The 27,940-nt window shown below is 43.3% G+C and overlaps 1 protein-coding gene across 4 annotated transcripts in view; it reads left to right on the forward strand.

The window, feature by feature from the left end:
- The window catches only part of LOC120515362 (collagen alpha-6(VI) chain-like), a 325,957-nt gene that overhangs the window by 129,255 nt on the left and 168,762 nt on the right, over positions 1-27,940 (forward strand). For all 4 annotated transcript variants that reach the window (XM_039736240.1, XM_039736241.1, XM_039736242.1 and 1 more), the window contains exons 13-17: positions 3,835-3,980; positions 10,000-10,092; positions 13,847-13,900; positions 25,140-25,211; positions 26,571-26,597. In XM_039736240.1, coding sequence (XP_039592174.1) covers positions 3,835-3,980; positions 10,000-10,092; positions 13,847-13,900; positions 25,140-25,211; positions 26,571-26,597 — 392 coding nt within the window. The remainder of the gene's footprint in view (positions 1-3,834; positions 3,981-9,999; positions 10,093-13,846; positions 13,901-25,139; positions 25,212-26,570; positions 26,598-27,940) is intronic.

The following is a 27,940-nucleotide window of genomic DNA, read 5'->3' on the forward strand; positions in this document are numbered from 1 at the left end:
ATTAGGTTCCCGAAGATGAAGAGCAACACATTTCAAAACTTGTTTATTCCCAGACCTACAGTATAAGCATTTGAGTTCTGTTACTTGTAAATAACGTGACATAACATGACCTTTTGTTGTGGGAGGCGTCAGATTTGCTGATTGCAGTCACAGCACCAGGTCAGATTACACGACTGAAAGTCGCTGGCTATGCCATATTTACCAACCAGGCGCCAATCTTCCAGTGCTCTTATGCTCACCCCTTTTTCTGCCAGCCAATAGCACGCTGCCTGATGGAGGAGATGCTGCGTTGTCTGAGGGGATGTCTGTGGTGAATTCACTGATAATCTCCGCCCTTTATTTCTTTTTTCCATCTTGTCACGGTACTTAAATCCTGAGATATCAGACAGACGAGCCTCTGCTTATTCCTTGATGTTGCATTTTATGTATTGACATTCCAGCTGAGCATTCATTGCTTGTCAGCCCTCCTGCCAACCTGCATACACAGCCTGCCCCTCTGACCAAAGAGAAGAAGGAAACCTTGTGATTGGGGAGTGGAATGACAGTCTCAAAACTGTGTGGGACACCAACCGGGTCGGCCCTTTTAGTCGTCGACAGACAAAATAAACCGATTGGAAAAATGAAAACCAGTCCGGGGTTTTTCATCAACTTAAGATTTATCTTTAAAACAATATAGTGCCCCACCTGGTGGCTGGTGCTGGACTTGAAAGACAACTTCTTGGGATGCCCGTCCTTTATGGTGGTTGGACTGGAAGGGGCGGGGCACGGTGCCCTTATTAGATGACTTTTTACTTCTGTGATGGAAGAAGCCAAAAAGAACAAAGTTAGCGGTAGCTCCCCTCTCATCTCTGTGGGTGATCACAGCCTGGACAAAGACAGGTAGACATCGTTTAATCACCCAACACATGTTTATTTACAAAAATATTTACAAATAAACAAGCACTCCGGGTGTCCCTGGTTTTCTCCCCCCCCCCAGCACTTCTGGGTGTGGTGGAAGTGCTGAGGGCCAGGGCTCCTCAGGCATTGGGGCACCCTGGCGGAGACCACTGGCCCTTATAGGGTGAAGCTTCCAAGCTCTGTTCCCGCGGTCCCCAAAGCCACCAGGGCGGTTGCCCACTCGTGGTCTGGAGGAGGCGTAAGCCCAACTCTGGTCCTCCTGGGCATTCCGGCTGGGTACCACCCCCAGCCACTCGCCACAATACCTTCACCAAGCCTGCAGAGGAGCCCTTTGACGCACATGCATGACAACCTACTGTATTTGATTATATATTAACCAGTTGGTCACAGTCGTTATGCCAGCCCTACACCGTGCGATTTTTAAAAATAGTGGGCAAGTGACTTCTGCCACTGGAGGTCGTGTATTTCCTCAGACTGTATGAACACATTCCACCCTGTTGACCTGTCCTGACGTGGGTGCTCAGACTATGCAGTTGTGCTTGAAAGTTTGTGAACCCTTTCGAATTTTCTATATTTCTGCATAAATATGACCGAAAACATCATCAGATTTGCACTCAAGTCCTAAAAGTAGATAAAGAGAAACCAGTTCAACAAATGAGACAAAAATATTATATCTGGTCATTTATTTATTAAGGAAAATGATCGAATATTACACATTTCTGAGTGGCAGAAGTATGTGAACCTCACGGATGAGCAGTTAGTTTGAAGTTGAAATTCGAGTCCAGTGTTGTCAGTCAATGGGATGCCAATCAGGTGTGAGTGGGCACCCTGTGTGATTTAAAGACCAGGATCTATCAAAGTCTGCTCTTCACAACATATGTTTGTGGAAGTGTATCATGGCACCAACAAAGGAGATTTCTGAGGACCTCACAAAAAGAGTTGTTGATGCTCATCAGGCTGGAAAAGGTTACAAGACCATCTCTAAAGAGTTTGAACTCCACCAATCACAGCCAGACAGATTGTGTACAAATGGAGGAAATTCAAGACCATTGTTACCCTCCCCAGGAGTGGTCAACCAACAAAGATCACTCCAAGAGCAAGGCACACGTGTAATAGTCGGCGAGGTCACAAAGGACCCCCAACTGAAGGCCTCTCTCACATTGGCTAATGTTCATGTTCATGAGTCCACCATCAGGAGAACATTCAACAACAATGGTGTGCATGGCAGGGCTGCAAGGAGAAAGCCACTGCTCTCCAAAAAACACATTGCTGCTCGTCTGCAGTTTGCTGAAGATCACGTGGACAAGCCAGAAGACTATTGGAAGAATGTTTTGTGGACGGATGAGACCAAAGTAGAACTTTTTGGTTTAAATGAAAAGCGTTATGTTTGAAGAAAGGAAAACCCTGCATTCCAGCAGAAGAACCTTATCCCATCTGTGAAACATGGTGGTGGTAGTATCATGGTTTGGGCCTGTTTTGCTGCATCTGGGCCAGGACGGCTGGCCTTCATTGATGGAACAATGAATTCTGAATGATATCAGAGAATTCTAAAGGAAAATGTCAGGACATCTGTCCATGAAGTGAATCTCCAGAGAAGGTGGGTCACGCAGCGAGACAACGACCCTAAGCACACAAGCCGTTCTACCAAAGAATGGTTAAAGAAGAAGAAAGCTAATGTTCTGGAATGGCCAAGTCAAAGTCCTGACCTTAATCCAATCAAAATGTTGTGGAAGGACCTGAAGCGAGCAGTTCATGTGAGGAAACCCACCAGCATCCCAGAGTTGAAGCTGTTCTGGATGGAGGAATGGGCTCAAATTCCTCCAAGTCGGTGTGCAGAAATGATCAGAAGTTACCGGAAACGTTTAGGGGGTCACACCAGATACTGAAAGCAAGTTCACATACTTTTGCCACTCACAAATATGTAATATTCAATCATTTTCCTTAATAAATAAATCCATCCATCCATCCATTGTCCAACCCACTGAATCCGAACACAGGGTCACGGGGGTCTGCTGGAGCCAATCCCAGCCAACACAGGGCACAAGGCAGGAACCAGTCCTGGGTAGGGTGCCAACCCACCGCAGTAATAAATAAATGACCAAGTATAATATTTTTGTCTCATTTGTTTAACTGGTTTCTCTTTATTTACTTTTAGGACTTGAGTGAAAATCTGATGATATTTTAGGTCGTATTTATGCAGAAATATAGAAAATTCTAAAGGGTTCACAAGACACCACTGTACTGTATGTGTACGTGATGGCCCTGACAGACGGTTTTACTGTTTAAAGAATACGGGCCACACGCTTCTCTGAATGTCACTAGAGAGAAGGGCTGCGTTCGTGACTCTTGCCATACTCTCCTTCGAAACTACAAAGAAAAGAAAAAGATGAACTGGTCAGGCGGCTGGCTGAGGCGTGGACGACATTTTACAGAGATAATCAGAGATACGTAGTCGATCTAATTTACCATCATGTTTGTTTCCTAAGATGCTTACATCTTTGGCCATATTGATTTATGTGTGTTGCTACATTTTGGAAATCAAGAATGGGAAAACCCAAGGTAACAATATGCTGAGATTGATCCTCCGTGAAATTTTATAGCGACATCAGAAAACCGACGTGTGAGAAAAATTGTGTGAAAGCCCAGTCATATGATGAAGTTGGGCATTTGCAACATGAGACGATGGCCGATGAAGCTGAAATTCACGGCAACTGAAAAATCCTACTAAAATCAGTGTATGCCTGGCATGACCCTAAGCCACGTTCTGCGACGTTTGTGTCATAAGGCAAGTCAGATTTGCCGACTCCCTCGTGCCGTGTTCCTCATTCAGACGTCCGAGAGCTCGCTGCAGAATTTTAAACGTGGGCTCTCAATTCATTCAGACTGCACCTCGGATGTGTTTCTGACAAGGATTTTCTTTATTTTCTTCGACATTAGGGATTCACGCTCTGGTGACTGTCGCTTTGGATGGCACCTTCAATGCCAACGATCTGCAGAGAATCGAATTTGGCAGAGGCTTTGGCTACAACAGCCCGCTGACCATCGGGATGCAGAATGTCGTTGGTGCCGTCTATAAAGAGCTGGTGAGTCCTGCAGAGCTCAGACTGATCCTGAAGCTCTCACTGATTTATTTTTTATTCTTCTTCATTTCTCTCTTTCAGCATCTTTTGCTGCATCGAGTTGTTCTTTCCTCACATTGAACCAACTGCAAAGCATCCTTCTGTTTTACAATCCCATCTTCTTTTTTTTTTTTTTTACACTGGGCGTCAGATTGTATTCTTGAAGTACTGAAAGCCTAATGTGCCAGTCCTACATGGGTCTGAATGCCACTTCATGGCAGCACACATGCATGCCACTCTTCCATCCATCATCAGCCCATCCATTTTCTGTACCTCCTTTGTCCAATTCTGAGACATGGGGGATCCAGTGCTTTGAAAAGCAACATTGGGCACAACCAACCCTGGCTGGGAGGCCAAACCAGTGCAGTGCACAGACACACAGATGCCTGTCCAACTATCCATTTTACGTGCCCTCCATCCTGCCAACCATCTTCCAAACCCACTTTATCTGGAGCAAGGTCAAGGAGAAAGCTGGAGCCCACTCAGCAAGCTTAGGGCACAATGCAGGAGGGTGCCACTCCATAGCATGCCTATCCCTGCAGCATTAGAATCATTGGCATTGGGATGCTGCCAGTCTGTCACAGGGCATAGGCATGCATATATCTATCTATCCAACCATCCCTCCATTTTCTGTACCTACTTTGTCTGTTTCTGGGACAAGAGAGTATCCAGTGATTATCTCCACAGCAACAGGTGCAAGTGCAGCAATAAATCTTTGCTGAGATGCCCTTCCAGCACAGGGGGCACCAACTATCCATGGTTTCAACCCATTTTGTCCGCTTCAAGAGACACAGGGAAGTGTACACATATCACAGCAGCATCAGGCACAAGGCAGGAGACAAACATGGATGGGATGCCAGTCCATCATAGGGAATCTGCATGTATACACCAATCCATCAAATCATCCCTTTTCTGTACCCACTTTATCCATTATGCGCCTATCACAGAAACATTTAAACCAACACTAGAAAGGATGCCAGTCCTTCACAGGGCACATCCCTATTCTAATATCTGTTTTCTGTTCCCACTTATTCCAGTTCAGAGTGACAGTGACACTAATGCCTAGCCCAGAAGCAAAAGAAGCAATACAGGTGCCAACCCTGGAGGGGATGCCAGTCCATCACAGGGCACTTTCCTAACCAATCTTCCATTGCCCACTTATTCCAATTCATTGTCACAGAGAGGCCAATGCCTATCCCAGCTGCATTAGGAGCAGTGGCATTGGGGTGCCAGTTCATCACAGGGCACAAACATGTGGAAGCCTATTCATTCAGTTTCTGTACCAACCTCGTCTAATTCACAATCATGGCTGAGCCAGTGCTTATCTCAGCAGCACCAGGCACAAGGCAGGGATGCCAATCCAGCGTAGGGCAAACACATGACACACGCCTATCCAACCTTTGATTTTCTCATTCCACTTTGTTAGAGGGGAGCCCATGCCTATCCTAACAGCATCAGGCCCAAGGCAGGAACCAATTATGGATGGGTAGCTAGTCCATCACCTGGCACATGCATGTACATACCAGTCCAGCTAGCCACCCCTTTTCTATACCCATTTTGTCCAATTCAGCATTAGAAGGGGGACCAGTGCCTGTCACAGCAGCATCTAGAGCAGCATAGGAACCAACCCTAGAGGGGATGCCAGCCCATCACAGGGCACATGAATGCACACACCACTCCATCCATTCCATTTCTTTACCCACTTTGTCTAATTCAGAATCACAGAGGGTCCGGTGCCAGAGGAACTAACCCTGGAGGGAATGCCAGTCCATGACAGTGCCCTCTAGTAACCTGTAATGGGATGTGGCAGGGAAACCCACAGGAGACACCAAGAGAACTTGTAAACTCCACAGATGAAGTGAGAGCGACAGAGAGCTCAACAAACAGTCAATTAACTGCAATTCCGCTTATTAAATACGCGGACCATCCTGCTCCGGGGATTTCAACATCCAGCTAATCACTTAAATGGAGGCCGACATCTGCTTTTCATTAAATCCTCCTTTTCTTAGTAAAATCTTATATTCCTGTTTTACCTCATAGGGTGCAAATTTGAATACAGAATGCTGACCAAAGCTGAACTCAGTGTGGGTTTTATACCCCTAAGGCCGTTTTTTGGTTTTTATTCAATGTATTTTCTTTAAAGGTTTCAGATTATTGCTCTGCTTTTGGTTTAAATACGTCAGTTAGCAAAAACCTTAAAGGGGAACACTCACAATTTTATATCTCGAAACAGCAAAAAGTTCTCTTCCACGCAGGCACCTTAAAGTCACGGTGTGAAAGGTGTTTGTGCACCGGTGACGTCACTGGTCTGATGTTGAACTCAAAATCCCAAGAATCAACGGGGCAGGAATGGGACAGGCTTGTCATGCACAGTGCCGCTCACCCTACCGCATTTGCTCATGGGATTCTGAGTTCTTCCATTAACTCAACATTAGACCAGTAATTGGTGTCACCAGTCCATAAGAACTTAAGAAACAAGAGGAGACCCTTCAGTCCATTCATTTAGCTAAAAGCTAAAGCTGATCTGACCTTTTATGACTTCTGGTCATAAGACTTGCTGACTACAGTTGCTGATCTCTCATCAACTTAAATGACAGAAAATGGCTGGACATGTCATGCTGCGCCGATGTCACATTACACGACTTTGTAGACTTCGGCATGTGCCAACCGCAGTTGCTAATCTCACAGATGCCACTTTACACAACTGAAAATCACTGGCCATGTCACATTTACCAACTGCGTGATGACTTTGCTGGTCCCTTTTGGTGACAGCCAATAACGTACTGCCTGACAGAGCCCAAGCTCTTAACAGATATGGCGAGTTCAGCAGCAATCTCAAATCTTTCCTTTCCTGTTCTCCATTCTATTGTGGTACGTAAAGCAGGAGACATCTGACAGACGACCATCTCTTCTGTTTGTGAGGTCCAAACAACCGCATTCCTTATTTGTTGTCTCTCCATTCTATGCTTTGTACTTCCAGATGAGTATTTAATGGTTGTCGGCTCCCGTGCACAGAGAGACGCCCCTACGACTAAAGACAAAACCAAACTTGTTTGAGGGGCTGGTCACGGACTGGGGGGAGTGAGTTGTTGGAGACGTCGTCATAATCCGCTGCCACTTTGCACGACTTCTAGTTGGTGGGAATGTCAGACTTGCCCGCCAGAGTTGTTAACTCATCACCGGACCATGCCAGTTTACACGTGTAACGCAGGACAGATACATACCTAAAATTGGAATTAATAGGAAATTTTAAGAAACCCCACAGTCGATTAATAAAGATTTAAAAAAGAAGCTGCAAAGGAAAAAACAGACAAATAAGGCGTATAAGACTAATGACTGCAAAGTAAATTGTAGGGCGTATGAGAACATAAGTGCAACCATTAAGAAGGAGATCAGGGAGGCTAAAAGACAGTTGGAGAGGAATAGAGCAGAAAAGGAGAGAGACGACCCCAAGAGATTCTTAATAGTAAAAGAACAGACGAGGAGGTGAAATGCATCAGAAATAGTAAAGGGGGATTAAAAGATACAGACAGTGAAATAGCGGACACTCGGAACTTCCCTTTTTTCTGAGGTGTTCACAAGTGAGCAAGTGGATAACCTCAGAGCAGTAACAGGGACTACTAAGGAGGTACTGAGGGATTTGGAAATTGTAAAAGGAGAAGAGCTGCTCAGATTAAATAAGATGACATCAAACAAATCACCAGGACCAGATGAGATTTTCCACAGAGCTCTTAAAGAGGCCAGCGAGTGCAGATATAAACCCATGACACATATTTTTAGGAAGTCACTGTGCACTGGAGAGATTCTGATGAACTGGAAAATGGCAGATATCATCCCATTATATAAAAAGGGTGACAGGGCAGATCAGAGCAAGTATAGGCCAGTAAGCTTAACATGAAACATCACAGGAAAATTAATGGAAGGAATTATTAAGGATAAGATTGAGCAACGCCTGGCAAGGACAGGAGATATTAGGAACAGTCAGCGTGGGGTCAGAAGAGGGAAGTCATGTTTTACTAACATGTTGGAATTCTATGAGGAGGCAACAAAAGGATACGACCAGAGTGGAGCAGATGAGATGATCTATCTGGACTTTCAGAAAGCATTTGATGAGGTGCCACATGAGAGGGTGGGCATCAAATTAAAAGAAGTGGCAGTTCAGGGTGATGTTTTTAGGTGGGTGCAGAATTGGCTCAGACACAGGAAGCAGAGGGTGATGGTGTGAGGAACCTCATCAGAATTGTGTGATGTTAAATGTGGTGACCAGCAGGGTTCAGTGCTGGGGCTGCTGGTATTTTTAATATATATAAATGATTTGGATAGGAATATAAGTAACAAACTGGTAAAGTTGGCAGAAGATACCAAGATAGGTGGACTGGCAGATAATTTGGAATCCGTTATATCATCACAGAAGGACTTGGACAGCAGACAGGCTTGGGCAGATTTGTGGCAGATGACATTTAATGTCAGTAAATGTAAAGAATTACACATAGGAAGTAAAAATGTGAGGTCTGAATACGCAAAGGGCAGTCAGGAAAATCGAGTTTCCACCTTATGAGAAGGATTTAGGAGTCATAGTGGACTTCCAGACAGTGTTCAGAAGCCATTAAGAAGGCTAACAGACTGTCAGGTGATATAGCGCCTTGATGTGTGCAGTACAAGTCACAGGAGGTTCTGCTCAACCTTTATAACACACTGGTGAGGCCTCATCTGGAGTTCTGTGTGCAGTTTTGGGCCCACCAGAGATAGCAGCACTAGAAAGGTCCAGACAAGAGCGACTGGGCTGATTCAGGGCTACAGGGGTGAGTTATGAGGAAAGAATAAAAGAGCTGAGCCTTTACAGGAGATGAAGAGGAGACCTGACTGAAGTGTTTAACATTATGAAGGGAATTAGTCCAGTGGATCGAGGTGGTGACTTTAAAATTAGGTCATCAAGAACACGAGGACACAGTTGGAAACTTGTTAAAGGTAAATTTCACACAAACATTGCGAGGTTTTTCTTTACACAGAGAACCATAAACATAAGTGACCAGGTAGTGTGGTACACAGGAGGACTTTAGGGACATTCAAACTCGACTTGATGTTATTTTAGAAGAATTAAGTGGCTTGGCCTGGTGGGCTTTGCTGGGCAGAGTGGTCTCTTCTTGTCCAGAGTGTCCTAATGTTCTAACTCACATTCACCAACTGCCTTTTGACTTTTCCGCACGGGTTTTCTCCTCTCTTTTTCTTGCAGCCAATAGCGTGGTGCCTGATGGAGCCGGTGCTGTAGGAAGGTCTTAACAGGTACGGCCGAGTTCAGTCACAATCTCTGACCTTTTTGTTTCTTTTTTTCATTCCATGGTGGTACATGAAGCCTGAGACCTCTAAAAGACGCCCATCTCTTCTGTTTCTGAGGTCCAACACACCCACGTTTCTTATTCCTCATCACTGCTTTCAATGCTTTGTACTTCTGGATGAGCACTCAGTTGACTAGAGACAAATTCAAACCTGTCTGAGGGGCGGGACGTGGACCAGTTGAGTACGTCGCTGGGTATGGCACACTAGAGGACAGGCCGGGCCTTCAAGCAGATGTCTGCCTCTGACTGACTAAGATTATATAAATGAAGGCTACAACTGAAATCACTGCCAAAGTCATCAAATGTGACATGGCCTTAAGCTGCTCCAATATCAGAAGAAGAGTCTGCTCCTCTCCATCGAATTTTATGAAAAAGAGTTCATTGTTTCACACCCTGATGTTTTCAAAATCCCTCATTTTAATGTTGAAATGGAGGAAAAAAACATGACACATTTCTTTTAACTCCGCCTCTTACAACAAACCAATCCAATCACACGCCTGATCTGAATTCCCAGACTGGTGGCCTTGCGCAGATTGTCACGCGCGTGTCCTTATATTCCAGTCCCTTTTGTTGCACCCTCTCCATTCCTTCTCTCAGTTCAGGACGCCGTCACTCACTTTAGTCACATTTTCTGTCTTGGATTGCAGGACTCGGTGTCCGAGCGGGAGTGCTGCTGTGTCAGCTGCAAATGTGTCGGCCAGGAGGGACCTCGGGGTCCGAGAGGAATGCCAGGGCTGAAGGTGAGTAGCGAATGTAAAGTGGGCACACGTTTATTTTATTTTTTGGAGTTTGCTGTCCCCCCAAACACAAACCCACACACATAGCTTTACAGTTGTGTCCATATTTCTGTAGACTGCTGGAGTGAGACTCGCCGCCATTGTTATTTTATTATAGCGCCTTTCCAGGGTAGACAATGTAGGCAGAGCTCAATATTTATATGACATCAGTACTGTTAGGTTAATTAACTGTTTTATGGTGTGGGTGCCCAGAAGGAAGGACTGGCATATTGGCTGGGGTAAAGGAAGGATTCATACCCAGCAAGGAGGCCATAATGGAAAAGAGTGTGGCTGACGTGAAACAGAAGCCCACTTGACCAGGTGGACTTAACTTTAAATTAGCAGGATAGTCTGTCCTTGAGAAGTGTGGGATGCCAGGGCAAATTCTAGTCGATGGATGCCATTCTAAAGCATTCTACTGTGACACCTGATATGGAGACCCTTCACTACAGAAGATAATGCAGAATTTATGGATGGGGCTCCATTTGATGGCCGTAATTAATGGGATGATGTCACTGCCCACATGGTCAGTTATGACAAGTTTATCAATCAATCAATTAACATTTATTTATATAGCACATTTTCATACAAAAAAATGTAGCTCAAAGTGCTTTACAAAATGAAGAATAGAAAAATAGAAGACACAATAAAAAAATAAATATAAGTCAAAATTAATTAACATAGAATAAGTAAGGTCCGATGGCCAGGGTGGATAGAAAAAACAAAAAAAAAAACTCCAAAAGCTGGAGAAAAAAAAATAAAATCTGTAGGGGTTCCAGACCACGAGACCACCCAGTCCCCTCTGGGCAATCTACCTAACATAAGTCAAACAGTCCTCTTTGTATTTAGGATTTTCATGGAAGGACCTGATGATGATGGTCACGTGGACTTCTGGCTTTCAGTCCATCAATGTTGGTGCATCATGAAGCTTTGAGTAGGTGGTGGTGGCGCAGGCCAAGTTTAGAACAGTGTAGATATGTCACCCTTTCTTGGGGCACAGAGGTCGTCTGGTTCACCCACCATTCTGACTTCTTCAGTATTAACACCTGACATGGAAACCACTACAACAAAAGATAATTTAATGGTGGTGGGAGGATGAATGAGGACTCCATGTGACATCCATAATAAAGGAGCGAGAGGATGTCACTGTCCACACAGTCAGTTATGACAGAGACCTCTAAGGCTAGAAGACTGCAGATGGGTCCCTGGTTTTTGTGGCTCATAGGCAGCCTGAGCTGAGGTACCACTTGTACTGAGGGTCTTGAAAAAGAGTGGGACCGCCGTGCAACATGACTATCTTGCAGTAGAAGTCAGAAGCCCACTCGAGTGCACTTGGGTAGGGGGACTTAACTTTAAATCAGCAGAACAGTCTGTCCATGTGAGCACAATGAGAGAGAGAGATGTGAGGTACCCGGGCAAATTGTTGTCAATGATGCCATTCTAACTCATTCTGCTGTGCCACCTGATATGAAGACCTTTGCTAGAAGATAATGAGGGATGTATGGAAGGGAGGTGTATGGGGGCTCCGTCTGTTGGCTGTAATGGTGGATGATGTCAGTGCCCACATGGTCAGTTATGACAGAGGCCTCCAAGGCTACATATGTCACTCATTCTGGTGCTTCAGAGGTTGTCTGGTTCATCCACCATTCTGACTTATTCTACCTTAACACCTGATATGGAAACCACTACAACAAAAGATAATATAATGGAGGGAGGACGTATGAGGACACCATGTGATGCCCATTATAAAAGAGAGAGATGATGCCACTGCCCACATGGTTACTCATGATGAAGGCCTTAAAGGCTAGAAGAATGCAGATGGCTCCCTGGTTTTTGTGGCTCATAGGTAGTCTGGGCTCAGGTACCATTTGTACTGAGGTCCTTGAAAAAGCGTGAGAATACCGTGCAACATCATGACTACCTTGCAGTAGAATTCAGAAGTCCACTCGAGTGCACTTGGGTAGGGGAACTTCACTTTAAATCAGCAGGATAGTCTGTCCATGTAAGCACAATGAGAAAGAGAGAGAGATGTGAGGTGCCCGGGCAATTTCTTGTCAATGATGCCATTCTAACTCATTCTACTGTGCCTCCTGATATGAAGATCTTTGCTACAGAAGATAATGTGGGATGTATGGAGGGGGGAATGTATGGGGGCTCCGTTTGAAGGTTATAATGGTGGATGATGTCAGTACCCACATGGTCAGTTATGACAGAGGATTCAAAGGCTAAAACAGTCTAGATATGTCACTCGTTCTGTGGGCTCAGAGGTCGTCTGGTACACCCACCATTCTGACTTATTCTACCTTGACATCAGATATGGAAACCACTACAACAAAAGATAATATAATGGAGGGAGGATGAATGAGGACTCCATGTGACGTCCATAATAAAAGAGAGAGATGATGCCACCGCCCACATGGTTACTTACGATGGAGGCCTTCAAGGATGGAAGAATGCAGAGGGGTCACTTGGTTTTGTGGGTCACAGGTCATGTGTGCCATTTCTAGTGAGGGTCTGAAAAAAGAGAGTGCAAGCCCACCACTTTGTAATTTGACCACTTACTCACCTGGACGCAGGAGGTCTTTTTAGGTTACGCAGGTAAGCTTCTGCTTACTCACTATGACTACCTGGAAATGGGCTTCACTTGATCGTCATAATAAAACAGTGGGGTGACGCCACTGCCCGCATGGCCAGTTATGATAGAGGCTTCCAAGGCTAGAGGAATGGAGATCAGTCTTTTGGGCTCATGTACCAATCTAACTTGACTCTTCTCTGGCACCTGATTTGGAGTCCCTTACTGGTGAGGAGGGACAGTGCAGGCAGATTCTGTGTGATGTCCCCGTCCACATAGTCGGTTGTGACAAAATTCCAGGAGGACAGAGGAGTCGATGTGTTGGACTGCAGGCTGCTTTGTTTTATACTGCGGTCCAAGGAAGGAGGACTGGAGAGCACAATCTAGTGGGCTGCCATACCTTAAGAATCTGAGATCACGACTTTTGGGTGCTTTTCCACCCCAGGAACTTTGTTTTCAGGAACCAGTGATGTAGAGGGTCTCCCTGGCCACTTTTGTGTGTTTCTGCCCCACTAGACAATGGGAGTTGTAAACTTTATGAAAAATATGTGATATGCAAAGAAGAGAGAGATGCTCTGCACAGTGCGGCGCGATCAGGAATTCACGGGGCAGATTATTACTTCGACGCAATGTGGTGCGAGGCAAGGGGTCTCATTGAGGGGCTCCTTTCTCCTTCCTCCCCTGGTGGTGCCTCACCATGGAGGTGGCTATGAAGAGTGGTGCGGTGTGAAGTGTGGCCTGCCATCTTCACCAAAGACTCCTCAGACTACTCACAGATTTGACAGATGCACCAGTGCTTGTGGGCAACCAATCAGCACAATTCATCACTCAAGCCCCACCCACAATAGTTCCTGGTTGAACAAAAGGTACAAACAAATGTGACAGCGGGGCCTATGTGATATCCATAATAAGTGGTGGGCTGTGATTGGCCACATAGCTTAGTGCAAGGTGTTTGATTGGTCAGTTACTTTGGAGCATCACAGGGCGGTCTAGAGACCACCGCAGTGAGAGTTCAGGTAGGGCGCTGACAGACGTGTGACGTGCGCCTCTCCAAGAACTGCTGGGGGTCCTGATGTCCGCTGTGACGTAGGGGGATATCACTTGTGCCTCGACTAGTGTAACCTTTTTAAATTTATTCTTTTTCAGGGACAGCCAGGTCAGAAGGGATCACCCGGGCACCCCGGAGAAGAAGGTGGAGTTGTAAGTTTTGGGGGTCCCCCTCATTTGTTCAATTCTGCTTTAGTATCTGGCAGGATGTTCGTCTCTTGATGTAAAGGACGTTGAATGCTCCTTCTTCTTTGCCCTTAAAGCTGCATGGACATCGGCGTCTGCAGTGTGACAGCGGGACACGGCTACCGGACGTCCTGCAGAGAAATTCTTGGAAGTGGTCAGATCTAATGGCAGCACTTTTAGATAAATTTGGCTTCCTTTGCACACAACAGCACAGCCTCCCAAGTAAATTATTTAAGTAGGACGAGCGCCCGAAGCCGTAGTGCTGGCCGCGTCTCTGCTTTTTCTTCTAATTCCACTTGTTTCTTTAATTGTTCTCATTGTTGGACTCCTTTCTCCTCTCTTGCTAATTTTCCGTGCCATGGATTGAGTTGGCTCCCCACAGGACGTCACTCTTCCCCTTCTGGAGGGACAATTAGGAACTAAGAGGAGCTGCCAACGGGCACTGTGATATCCGCCTTATTTGACACTCTGAAGATGCACCTTCACCTGTCTGTTCATCTGTTTTTGATTTAATTATCCAGGTCTGGGTTGGGGGGGCATTTGGTGCCAAGCAGGAACTAACACATAATGAGGTGTCAGGCCAGAAAAGGGCAAAACACTTGAATGGGTGCTAATCCAACAAATGGCACAGCATTTGAATGGGTGTCAGTCCAGCAAAAACCACAACACATAATGAGGTGCCAGTCCAACAAAGGTCACAATAGTTAACAAGGTGCCAGTCCAGAAAAGGGCACAACACTAAATGGGGTACGAGTCCAGCAAAGGGTTCTGCTCTTAATATGGTTCCAGTAAAGCAAATGGCGAAACAATTAAATGGGGTGCCAGTCCAGCAAAGAGTACAATACATGAAGGGGATGCCAGTCCAGCAAAGGGCGAAACACTTAAATGGGGTGCCAGTCCAGTAAATACCACACTTAATAAGGTGCCAGTCCAGTTTAGTGCACAACTCTTGAATGCAGTGCCAGTCCAGCAAAAAACAAAATATTTGAATGGATGCCAGTCCAACAAAAAGCTGAACACTTAATGAGGTGCCAGTCCAACAAAGGAAACAACACATTGAGTGCCAATCCAGTAAAGGGTGTAACACTTAATAAGGTGCCAGTCCAGCACAGAGCACACCTCTTGAATTGGGGTGCCAGTCCAGTAGACTGCACTATTCTTAATAGGATGCCAGTCCAACAAGGGGTCAGTCAGTCAGTCATTATTCAACCCGCTATCCTAACTACAGGGTCATGGGGGTCTGCTGGAGCCAACACAGGGCGCAAGGCAGGAAACAAATCCCCGGGCAGGGCGCCAGCCCACCACAGGACACACACACACCCACACACCAAGGGCAATTTAGGATCGCCAATCCACTTAACCTGCATGTCTTTGGACTGTGGCAGGAAACCCACACAGACACAGGGAGAACATGCAAACACCACATAGGGGGGACCTGGGAAGTGAACCCTTAAGGGTCTCCTAACTGCGAAGCAGCAGCGCTACCCACTGCGCCACCATGCCGCCCCCAGCAAGGGGTGAAACACTTAAATGGGTGTCACTCCAGCAAAGAGCACAACATGCTCACAAATAGCAGACCAGTTTTGAGAGGGTCATCCTTTGGGGTGTCAGACTCGAGGGAAAAGTAGGGGGGCACCTGGGGAGGTTTGGAGGAAGGACGGAAACAGAAAGATTTACTGCCATTCAAAGGTATTGTGCTTACTAAACTTGGGACTTGTGTGTGCGCTCTGAGGTTTGTCTGCTGTGTGGGGCTCAGGTGACATTGTGCTATGACTAAGGTCACACGGCAGTAACACACTGAGGACTCCTCATTACACAATAAGCAGCTGCCGAGTGTGGGGGGATACGTGACCTGTAGGGTGACAAAGCATCATCTCACCTGAAGGAAAAGAGCAACTGCTGTGCATGTGTAAGTTGAAAAGTGTGCAGTGTCCAGTTTGTCATTACTGTAAGGGGGCAACAAACAGTAAAAGTGTTTACTTTGTTACCAGATGTAGTCTTTGCAACTGAGGAGGCTTAAAAACATAAAAAGTGCAAAAATGGTATCACACCGCCATCTGCTGGACTTTATTTGTATTACATGTGTAGTTTAAAAGCTAAAAGGGGCTCAACCCAGAAGGACTCAGCAGAGTGTAATTGCATACTGCAGTACCAATGAGGTCAGTCACGAAATGCCCTCAACGCCAGTCACGAAGCAGCCATCGTTAATACCAGGGTTGTGGGAGGGTGAACTGACTCAAAGAGCGTTCGGTACTGAAGTCTATCTATCTATCTATCTATCTATCTATCTATCTAACTATCTATCTATCTATCTATCTATCTATCTATCTATTATATATGTGCCTTTTATTATCTATCTATCTATTATATAGTGCCTTTCATTATCTATCTATCTATCTATCTATCTATCTATCTATCTATCTATCTATCTATCTATCTATCTATCTATCTATCTATCTATCTATCTATATAGTGCCTTTCTATCTATCTATCTATCTATCTATCTATCTATCTATCTATCTATCTATCTATTATATAGTGCCTTTCATTATCTATCTATCTATCTATCTATCTATCTATCTATCTATCTATCTATCTATCTACTATATAGTGCCTTTTTTATCTATCTATCTATCTATCTATAATATAGTGCCTTTCACATCTATCTATCTATGCCTTTCATTATCTATCTATCTATCTATCTATCTATCTATCTATCTATCTATCTATCTATCTATCTATCTATCTACTATATAGTGCCTTTCTATCTATCTATCTATCTATCTATCTATCTATCTATCTATCTATCTATCTATCTATTATATAGTGCCTTTCACATCTATCTATCTATCTATCTATCTATCTATCTATCTATCTATCTATCTATTATCTATCTATCTATCTATCTATCTATCTATCTATCTATCTATCTATCTATCTATCTATCTACTATATAGTGCCTTTTTATTTCTATCTATCTATCTATCTATCTATCTATCTATCTATCTATCTATCTATCTACTATATAGTGCCTTTCTATCTATCTATCTATCTATCCTTTCTATCTATCTATCTATCTATCTATCTATCTATCTATCTATCTATCTATTATATAGTGCCTTTCATTATCTATCTATCTATCTATCTATTATATAGTGCCTTTCATTATCTATCTATCTATCTATCTATCTATCTATCTATCTATCTATCTATCTATCTATCTATCTACTATATAGTGCCTTTTGTTATCTATCTATCTATCTATCTATCTATAATATAGTGCCTTTATCTATCTATCTATCTATCTATCTATCTATCTATCTATCTATCTATCTATCTATCTATCTATTATATAGTGCCTTTCATTATCTATCTATCTATCTATCTATCTATCTATTATATAGTGCCTTTCATTATCTATCTATCTATCTATCTATCTATCTATCTATCTATCTATCTATCTACTATATAGTGCCTTTCATTATCTATCTATCTATCTATCTATCTATCTATCTATCTATCTATATCTATCTATCTATAGTTATCTATCTATCTATCTATCTATCTATCTATCTATCTATCTATCTATCTATCTATCTATAGTGCCTTTTATTATCTATCTATCTATCTATCTATCTATCTATCTATATCTATCTATCTATCTATCTATCTACTATATCTAGTGCCTTTCTATCTATCTATCTATCTATCTATCTATCTATCTATCTATCTATCTATCTATCTATCTATCTATCTATCTATCTATCATCCTATCTATCTATCTATCTATCTATCTATCTATCTATCTATCTATCTATCTATCTATCTATCTATCTATCTATCTATATATTGCTATCTATCTATCTATCTATCTATCTATCTATCTATCTATCTATCTATCTATCTATCTATCTATCTATCTATCTATCTATCTATCTATCTATATAGTGCCTTCTATCTATCTATCTATCTATCTATCTATCTATCTATCTATCTATCTATTATATAGTGCCTTTCATTATCTATCTATCTATCTATCTATCTACTATATAGTGCCTTTTATTATCTATCTATCTATCTATCTATCTATCTATCTATCTCTCTCTCTCTCTTGCTGTCTGTGTGTTGCTCGATTAGTGCTGTCTGGGGTGGGCGTGTTTGAGTCGGTGGAAGCCGACGGCGTCGACGTCTCTGTGTAAGCCTCTTTTTTCTCTTTTCCTTTTTCTTAGAGATTTGTTTTAGAGTTGTTGTTGTTTTTTTGATAAGTTTTTTACTGTTAAGACGCGGCTTTGGCGGTTATTGCCATGGCCGTGTCCAAAGGCGGCACCTGGTTTGTTTCCAAAGGCGTTTGAAAGTCTTTCACGCCGCCATGGCGCTAAGGTCCTGGTGGACCCTCAGGTTTCTGCTGAAGCTTGTGTGATGGGAGTAGGGAAAATAGTTGGTTATAAAAATGTTCTATCAGCAAGCAGAATGAATAAGGCTGTAGTCGTCTTTCTAAACGACGAGTCTCTCGTAAATAAACTTGTTGAAGAAGGGGTTGTTATAAATGGCGCATTAGTTCCTGTCCTGCCGTTATCAGCGCCTGCGAAGAAAGTTATTGTCTCTAATGTTCCACCTTTCTTAAAAAATGATATTTTACTAAGGGAATTGAGACGTTATGGGCAGATTATGTCTGATATAGTGCTTATTCCCCTTGGCTGCAAAATGCAGGAGTTAAAACATGTGGTCTCCTTTCGGAGACAAGTTTATATGATTTTAAATAATATGAATGAAGATCTAAACGTGGCCCTCAGGTTTAAGGTGGAAGGCGATGATTATGTAGTGTTTGTAACTTCTGATTCAATGCGTTGCTTTAACTGTGGCAGAGCTGGACACAAAGCGGCACAGTGCAAACATGAGCCCGTAGTGATGCCGCGCGGCTCCTCTACGGTCAAGGAGAACACGGACAGGGTTAACGATGAAAACTGCGAGTCTGAGTATGAAAGTGAGGTGGAGAATATGGAGAAGGATGGGTCTGAGTGTAATGAGCGGTTGGATGGAGCGGGTGTTGTGTATGATCGGCCCGAAAATTTTCTGTCTAAAGACGCTCCAGAGAAGAGCGCGCTTCTTGTTGCCGAGGATATGGCGGCTGAAACTGAAAGTGCAGCGAGTAAAGTGAGCACAGAGCCTGAGACCAGTAGCAGTGAGGGGACGACATTGAACACTCTTTCCGAGGGAGTTGCGCCAGTTGCCTCCGCTGTGAACGAGTCTCAGGCATCCGATGAAGCTGCACAAGTGCAGGCTGCTGAAGACGCGGTGCTGATAAAGCCTATCCCAGAGCAAGCCGTGGAAAGGCAGATGAATGAGAGGCCGATGGATGAGGTGTGTGAAGTGGAGAGTGGGAGTGCAAGTGTGAGCGAGAGGGATGAGATTTTCAAAGTGCCCGTCAAAACGAAAGATTAAATCAGAGAATACTAAGTCGGCAAAGAAAAGCCTTGTGTCCAGCGAGCCATCCAGTGAACGCAGCAACTTGTTCAAGAGTTACAGTGACTGTGACGTGGGCGACAGAGAGGATGAGGGTAGTGACACTGACACCTCCGTGAGAAGCGAGTCCTCTTCAAGATATACACTGGGAGGCGGATACAGCACCGCAAGTATACGGTATTTTTAGAATTTATTGAGGGTAAGAGAGGGGTTAAAGTGGAGGAACACTTCCCAGACGTTCAGCTCTTCCTGGTGTCAGCACAGAGGGTGATGCGCAATGCCGTGCAGCTTGGCATGGACCAGAAAGAGTCAGTGAGACTAAAGAATTTGATCAGTAGGGTTAGGAAATCACTGCTTTAATCATGATGGATTTAGTCCTACGTTTCTTTTATTTATTTGTGTTATGTATTTTATTGGTTACTCCCTTATGTCTTGAATTAATGGAATCTTTTCATATTGGGAGTCTGAATGTGAACGGGTGTAGGGGAGACGCAAAAGGGCTGCAGTTTTTGAGTATTTAGAGCAAAAGGCCTTCACATTGCACTACTTCCGGAAACACACACTGATATTAAGAATGAACAGGACTGGTTACGTGAATGGGGGGGTCAGGCTGTGCTTAGTCACGGATCTCATGTCAGTGCTGGGGTAGCTGTGATGATTTCTAAAACTGTGAATTTAAAATCACTAATATTAGTGAGGTGGTGGCTGGGCGCCTGCTGGTGGTGCAGATTAAAGATGGGGAACAAGACCTCGTGTTAATTAATTCATATGCACCAACAAATGGTCGAGAGAGGATCTGTTTCTTTGATTCTTTGAGAAGAGTGGTGGAATCTTTTATTAATGGGGAAATTCTTCTACTGGGAGGGGATTTTAATTGTACTGATAACGCTCAGCTTGATCGAAATGGTACTGAGCCACATCCAGCTTCTGTCAGAGTATTAAATACTTTGTTACAGCAGTCAGATCTGGTAGATGTATGGCGGATTAAGTTCCTACAGATAGACAATACACCTGGGTCAAAGGGGGGGGTGGCCGCATTTCTATGGCACGGTTAGACCGGTTTTACTGTTCAAGGCATCTTTTAAATTCAGTCACTACTACTTATATCTGTCCTTTCGGTCTTTCTGATCACTCTCTGGTGGCTTTAAAGCTCACCTTTTCAAAAAAACCTTTCTTTAAGTCTTTCTGGCAATTCAATGTTTCCCTGTTGGATGATTCAAACTTCCTTCAGTGCTTTGAGTTTTCTGGCAGCAATGGACCCTCACTAAATCCAAATTCACTTCCCTCAGACAATGGTGGGATGTCTCAAAAGTTCAGATTAAAGCTTTCTGCCAACAATACACCCAGCAAGTGACGAAGAGGAGTGTGGAGCATATGAAAAGCCTGGAGGAGGACATCACTGAACTACACGCCACTCTTCAGAACAGTTTTGATAAAGACAATTTTGAGATTTTAACAGCTAAGAAACATTCACTGTCTCAGCTTCTGGAGTTGCAGGCTAAGGGAGCTTTAGTGAGGTCTCGCTTCCAGAATCTCAATCACCTGGACGCACCCACAAGGTTTTTTTTTAGTCTAGAAAAGAAGGAAGCACAGAGTAAGACAATTCATATGCTCCGTGACACCGACGGCCAAGAACTGTGCACTACAGGGGAGATAAGAGACTTTGCTGTCTCTTTTTACACAAATTTGTTTAAGGATGAAAGCATTGATGAAGCTGCCATGTCCGAGTTTTTGGAAGGTTTGCCAACAATTTCAGAAAAGTTCCGATTACATCTGGATACCGAGATCAGTCTTCAAGAACTCTCTGACTCACTTTCTAATCTGAATGTTGGAAAGACTCCGGGGATTGATGGGATTCCAACAGAATTTTATAAGCAGTTCTGGCATTTGCTGGGACCGGACATGCTTTCAGTTTTTCTGGAGAGTGTAAAGGTTGGTGAACTACCACTGAGCTGCAGGAGGGCGGTCATTGTTCTGCTACCAAAAAAAGGGGACTTGTGCCAAATCAACACTGGCGCCTGTGAGCCTATTGTGCACGGATTACAAAATCTTTTCAAGGGCCTTGGCCAACCGCCTGAGGAATGTGATGGACTCCATAATTCACCCGTGTCAATCGTACTGTGTGCCTGACCGCTCAATCCATGATAATATATTTGTATTGAGGGATGTTATCTCAGCCTGTAATCTGTGCGGGGTTGATTTGGGGATTCTGTCTCTAGACCAGGAAAAGGCTTTTGATCGAGTAGATCATCGATACTTGTTTTATACGCTGAAAAGCTTTGGATTTGGGGAATATTTTATAAATATGATCAGGCTCTTGTATACTAATATTTTGGCTTTAAAAGTCAATGGTTCTTTGAGTGCCCGTTCTCAGTAAAGAGAGGAATACGACAGGGCTGTGCCTTATCTGGAATGCTCTACGCTTTGTCAATCGAACCGTTTTTACGTCAGATAAGTCACAAACTGCAGGGCGTGAGTTTTCCTATGTGCCCAAATGTTACTTTTAAATATTTGGCTTACGCTGATGATGTCGTCATTTTTGTCACGTCAAACGATGACATTAAAATGTTAATCTCATGTCAACAGATATTTGAGAGAATATCTTCAGCAAAAATCAACTGGGCCAAAAGTACTGCTTTTTTACTTGGATCCTGGACTGCAAGTTCACCACCAGATCTGCCCTTAGAAATTAAGTGGGACAGAAAGTGTTTTAGATATCTCGGGTGGTGATGGGTGCTGAGGGGGTGGACAAAAGTAATTGGGAAGGATTTTTAGATAAAGTAACAATGCGACTGAACAAATGGAGGTGGATTGTGACCAAGCTGTCTTACAGGGGACGAGTGATTGTTTGTAACAATTTGATAGCTTCTATGCTTTGGCACAAACTTGTGAGTGGGGACCCTCCTCCTGGACTTTTACACAGAATCCAGAAACTTCTGGTTGATTTTTTTTGGGTTGGCCTGCACTGGATAAAACAAAGTGTAATCTTTTACCTTTGGAAGAGGGGGTCAGGGGCTCATTGACGTTGTCTCTAAAGTTGCACAATTTAGACTTCAGGCTCTGCAGAAAGTTTTTTTTGTTTCTCACCCTCTGAGTTGGAGAGAGCTGGCATTGGGTTTCTTCCGCGAGTGGGAGGTTTACGTTTTGATAGACAACTTCTAGTGATGAACATTCACAAAATGGACCTGTCCAGCCTACCCCATTTTTACAAGGGAGTCCTATTAACATGGCACTTTGTTTTTAAAAGAAACTTTGATACATCTGGTTGGTTGGCTGATGAGCCTTTAGTTTACAACTCTGTTTTCTCATGTCCTCTGTTGTTCAGCGATAGTTTTGTTAAAATACTCATCACAAATCAAATACTTACACTGTCCCAAATTTACGATGAGAGCAAGAAGTCTTTTATTGACCCAGCAGAGCTATCTTCAATACTGGGGGTCAAGTCGGTCAGAATAGTTCAGAGTTTTTTATCATTCATGGCCAAAGATTATCATCGGCTGAACAACTCGATCAGAGCAACAAACACGGAGATGGAGGTCTGCCCTGCTGTTGATCTGTCCTCACTCACCGACAATACAATCGTGACATTCCATAAAGGGGAAGTCGTGAGCTTTAAGTCTTTGTCAAAGGGGGACCTTTATAAATATTGTATTAAAATTATACACTTTGCAGCACTAAAAACAGTATGTGACACGCCATGGAGAGACAATCTGGGGTGGATGGTGGGAGTGCACCTGCTTGGAGGGAGCTATATAAGCCCCAAGTAAGAAAAGAACGGCTGACCTGCAATGGAGAATTCTGCATGGGATTGTCGCTACAAATTCTTTTTTAAAAGTAATTGAGCAGAAAGGGGATGATAATTGTATATTTTGTGGACAAAAAGAAACTATATTCCATTTATTCTTGCAATGTATGAGACTCAGTTTTTTCAGTTTTTAGTGAATTATGTAAAAGTTAATGGGGAAATTTAATAATATCATGTTCATTTATGGTACAAAATACAACAAAAAATATCGGCAAAAAGCTCAGTTATCAAATTATCTATTGGGTGAAGCCAAACTAGCAATTTTAAAGAGTCGAAATAATAAACAATCTGGGACAGGGGCCACTGATGCTGTCTTGATTTTAAAGATAAATGTACGATCTAGAATAATAATGGAATATACGTATCATAGATTGATGAATACATTAGAGTTATTTAAAAATGTGTGGGGAATTAAAGGGGTGCTTTGCTCAATTGAGGATGGAGAACTAAAATGAATGTATGAGACATTAGTTAAGTTTTCTGTATTTGTATTTTGTTTTCTTAGGATGATGTTAGTATCTAATCAGGTATTGTGTGCTGTGGAGGGGGGCGAACTGGTGCTCAACTGGGAATAAAAAAGTGGTGGGCATCAACAATATGCTTTTATTAATGTGCGGAGTAGGAGGAGTGTAAAGGGGGAGTAGTGGTGGTCTTTGTGTTATAATGAAATATTAACTTTTTGATTTTCTTATTAATGTGTGGAGTAGGAGAAGTGTAAAGGGGGAGTAGTGGTGGTCTGATATTTTTTGGCTCTTTTTGTTATATTCTGAAAATTGGGCTTGTTTGGTTTTGACTGTGTATATTATTAATATTTTCAAATTTTATGTTCACAATAAAGGTCTTTTTAAAAATAAAAAAATATCTATCTATCTATCTATCTATCTATCTATCTATCTATCTATCTATTATATATTGCCTTTCATCTATCTATCTATCTATCTATCTATCTATCTATCTATCTATCTATCTATCTATCTATTATATAGTGCCTTTCATTATCTATCTATCTATCTATCTTGTACCTTCCCTACCTTTCTATGTATAGTTATTGCCCATGTGACTGTACTCTGAATAAGCGAGTTTTAAAGATGGATGTAAAAAGTAATCTGTCACTGTCTGTTGTCGATGCCAGGGCTCCTCTGAGCTGAGCTGGTGTAAATAAACCTGAAATCTTTTAAGACGGAGCTCCATTGCCCTCAATTTTAGGTCCATCAATGAACGGTGATTTAAGAGAAGGCGTTACTTTTTGTACGGTGGGAGCCAGAATAGGCGAAACATGCAGCGTCGACACTGGACGTGATGTCAGTTATCTTCTGCCGTTTTCTCCTCTACCCCATTAGAAGAACCGAAGACCCCATTAGTGGCTGTGCTTCACCCCTTCTCCATCTCTCATGTTTCCCCAAAGCAGATTTTCTAGGCCAATGGAGATTCCGAGGTGACCTGATTGAAGTGTTTCAAATTAGGACAGGAATTAGTGCAGTGGATTCCGACTGTGACTTTACAACACAACAAGAGCACAAGGACAGAGTTGGAAACGTGGATGAAAGTCACTCAGATGTGAGGAGGTTTTGCTTCACACAGAGAACCACCGACACGTAGAGTAAGTGACTGGGGAGTGTGGTGGTAAGGAGGACTTGTAGGAAAACGCAGAGCAGGTGAGCGTAGACGTACACACAAAGCACTTTAAACAAGCAGCAACCTTCAGGATTACGACGATGTGGTGGTCACGATCAGGGTGTGAATTCTTTGTGTGCCCACCGTATATACAGTACGATATGTGTGATATTTATAATAGACTCGGGGTGTCTAACGAAGTTTCATTTTAAACTTACATTGTTATTGACATTGCAGAAAGTGCAAAAAGATCTCCGTAAAAACACAACATGCCAATGGCTTTTACGTGAATGTGTTTATCGATCTCAATTTCTGCTTTTTCAGGGTGAAAGAGGTCCTGCGGGTCTCAATGGCACTCAAGGAGTGGATGGGTGCTCCGGCCAGAGAGGTATAAAGGTAAGTCGGCTCTTTTACGGTAATTTCATTTTATCAAGCGTAATTAATTCTGTGGTAAGAGTGGTAATGCTGCCCAGTTCCCATTAACGTCTTGTCTCTGGCCCCACAGGACCTCCTGCTTTTCACGATTCTCTAGCTGTAACCTCGCTCTCAGCGCTCCTTGATAGTTCCTGAATTTCACGACACATTCAATTCCATACGTAGCCCCGTCTTCGGCACACGCGTCTCCTGACACTCGCAGAAATCCTACAACAAGACTGGTAGACCTTGAGCAAGAGTAGAGTTTAGGGCTTCGGACCTCAGACCCTGAGGCTGACCGTTCTAATGACCCACAAGCATTTCATTTCACTCCAATTAGGAAACACAAAAGAAATGGAACCAGTTGTAGTGGGCTCACAATCCCACCCCTGACACCAGTGTGACCATCCTCACCTGCCTGTTTCTCCATTGGGAAACCGAAATGAATGGAAACAATTGTATCTGAAATGGAGTAAGTCGGGTAAAGGCGTCAGACAAATAATAAGTAATGACGACAACAGACGGACGTGACGTCAACAATAAGTATTTCTCGTTTCACGTGAACACACTTAAAAGACAAATCAAAGGCACTTGATTGTACGATATTGGAAGACAATCTGCACATTAACCTCTAAACCACCAGAACCGGCTATAGTCAGTTCCCAATGCAATTTGCCAGCACGCTGGAGCCGAGTATATTCGGCGACGTACGTTCATTGAACGCCGCAACTGGTTATAGTCGCTTCACAGAGCAATTTGCCAGCACGCTGGAGCTGATCAGTCCATGCCGTAAATTAGCTGAGCAGCCAGCTCTTGACCACTGCCGGCCCCTAGCGAATTGGCACCACCGTCCCTGGGATTGAGCCGCTGCACTAGACTGGCCTGCAGGCCTCAACGTTGGCCTCTGTGTGATCGCGTGCAGCCAGTTCAAGCGCAGTTGGCATAGTCGGTGATTTACTGAATATCATCAGTGCCGTCAGTTGCCCCTTGTACATACTGTATAATATGAGATTGTTGCAGTAGTTTTTTTAATAGTTTTTACAGTTTCCTTGCATGAAAAAAAAAATGCGTTCCGTTCAAATTTCACTTTTGCTTGGTGAATTGTGACGTTTCCTTAAAAAGTGCAGCAAAAAAGTATTTGGCGTCCAGGGGTGCATTAACCCCCCAAGTATGTGACGGTTTAAGGGTTAAAGTCAAGAAAGGCTCGTTGAAGACGACTTCTACTTTATATATTAAGCGTTGTGTTAATGTAGTTGTGATCAATAAGTTTTGTTTTCTCTTTTCTCGATTGCCTTTGCCTAAAATGTCTCTGACATTGCTGTGTGCTTTCTTGTTTCCTAGGGTGTGAGAGGCGCCAGAGGAGAGCGGGTACGTCTGACCTATTGATGGCCTTCCTTTGTACTTCATTTTAGGGGTGGGGGCGGCAGGATTTCACGCTACCTTTTGGGACTTTCTGTTCTCACGTTGTCCAAACTAACCCTCACCCTAACCTTAGACAAGCCAGTTGACTCTAATGGGCATTCAAATGGCCTAAAATAATCCATCTTAAATAAAGAAGAGGCAAAAGGGGGGGGTAAGCAAACCCAGCCGGACTATGACACGAAGTGCCAGAAAAAGCAAACTTGCATGGCAGAGTGAAGAGCGCATACACGAGAAGTCGGACCAATGAAGATGATACAGTGGAGTCCCTGGAGCCCAATTCTTCTTCTTCTTTCGGCTGCTCCTGTTAGGGGCTGCCTCAGCGGACAATAATCGAAACAAACGCCTAACCCTTACCATAACTCTTGGGTTTCTAATAACATCCTGCTTCATTGTTTGTTTCTTTAAACTTTGTGGATGCTAAGGAGTGCCTTTCCTCCCAAAAACAGAACTCGACTGCTAGAGCCGAGTCTTGGGCCTAAAAACAACCCCAGCGCGTACTCCATTTTGGTTCTCATTCTATCTTCTCTTCCCGAAACACACGCAAATTCAAGCTTTTATGTTAAGGACAGAACAGCTGACCAATAGAAAGTTGGGGGCGGGGCAGGTCTTCATTTCAAAAGCTCGAATTTGTTCGAATGAACTATTCTCGAGTTCTGGAAGTTTTGATCTTTGCAGTTTTTCAGTAAATTTAAACAAGAGCCGAAAAACAGCAAAGCTTTCAGAGGAGTAGCTTCAGTGACCGACTTTTGTCACCGTCCTGCTCCACTGACAGACTGAGGAGATCATTCCTCCCCCGCACTATGCGACTCTTCAATTCCACCCAGGGGAGTAAACGCTAACATTACTCAAAGTTATTGTCTGCTTTTACATGCATTTTTATTACTCTTTAATTTAATATTGTTTTTGTATCAGTATACTGCTACTGGATTATGTGAATTTCCCCTTGGGATTAATGAAGTATCTATCTATCTATCTATCTATCTATCTATCTATCTATCTATCTATCTATCTATCTATCTATCTATCTATCTATCTATCTATCTATCTATCTATCTATCTATCTATCTATCTATCTATCTATCTATCTATACAATACAATACAATACAATACAATACAGTTTATTTTTGTATAGCCCAAAATCACACAGGAAGTGCCGCAATGGGCTTTAACAGGCCCTGCCTTTTGACAGCCCCCCAGCCTTGACTCTCTGACAAGACAAGGAAAAACTCCCCATAAAAACCTTGTAGGGAAAAATGGAAGAAACCTCGGGAAAGGCAGTTCAAAGAGA

The sequence above is a fragment of the Polypterus senegalus genome, chromosome 15 (assembly GCF_016835505.1).
Source record: "Polypterus senegalus isolate Bchr_013 chromosome 15, ASM1683550v1, whole genome shotgun sequence".
NCBI classification, from domain to species: Eukaryota; Metazoa; Chordata; class Cladistia; order Polypteriformes; family Polypteridae; genus Polypterus; species Polypterus senegalus.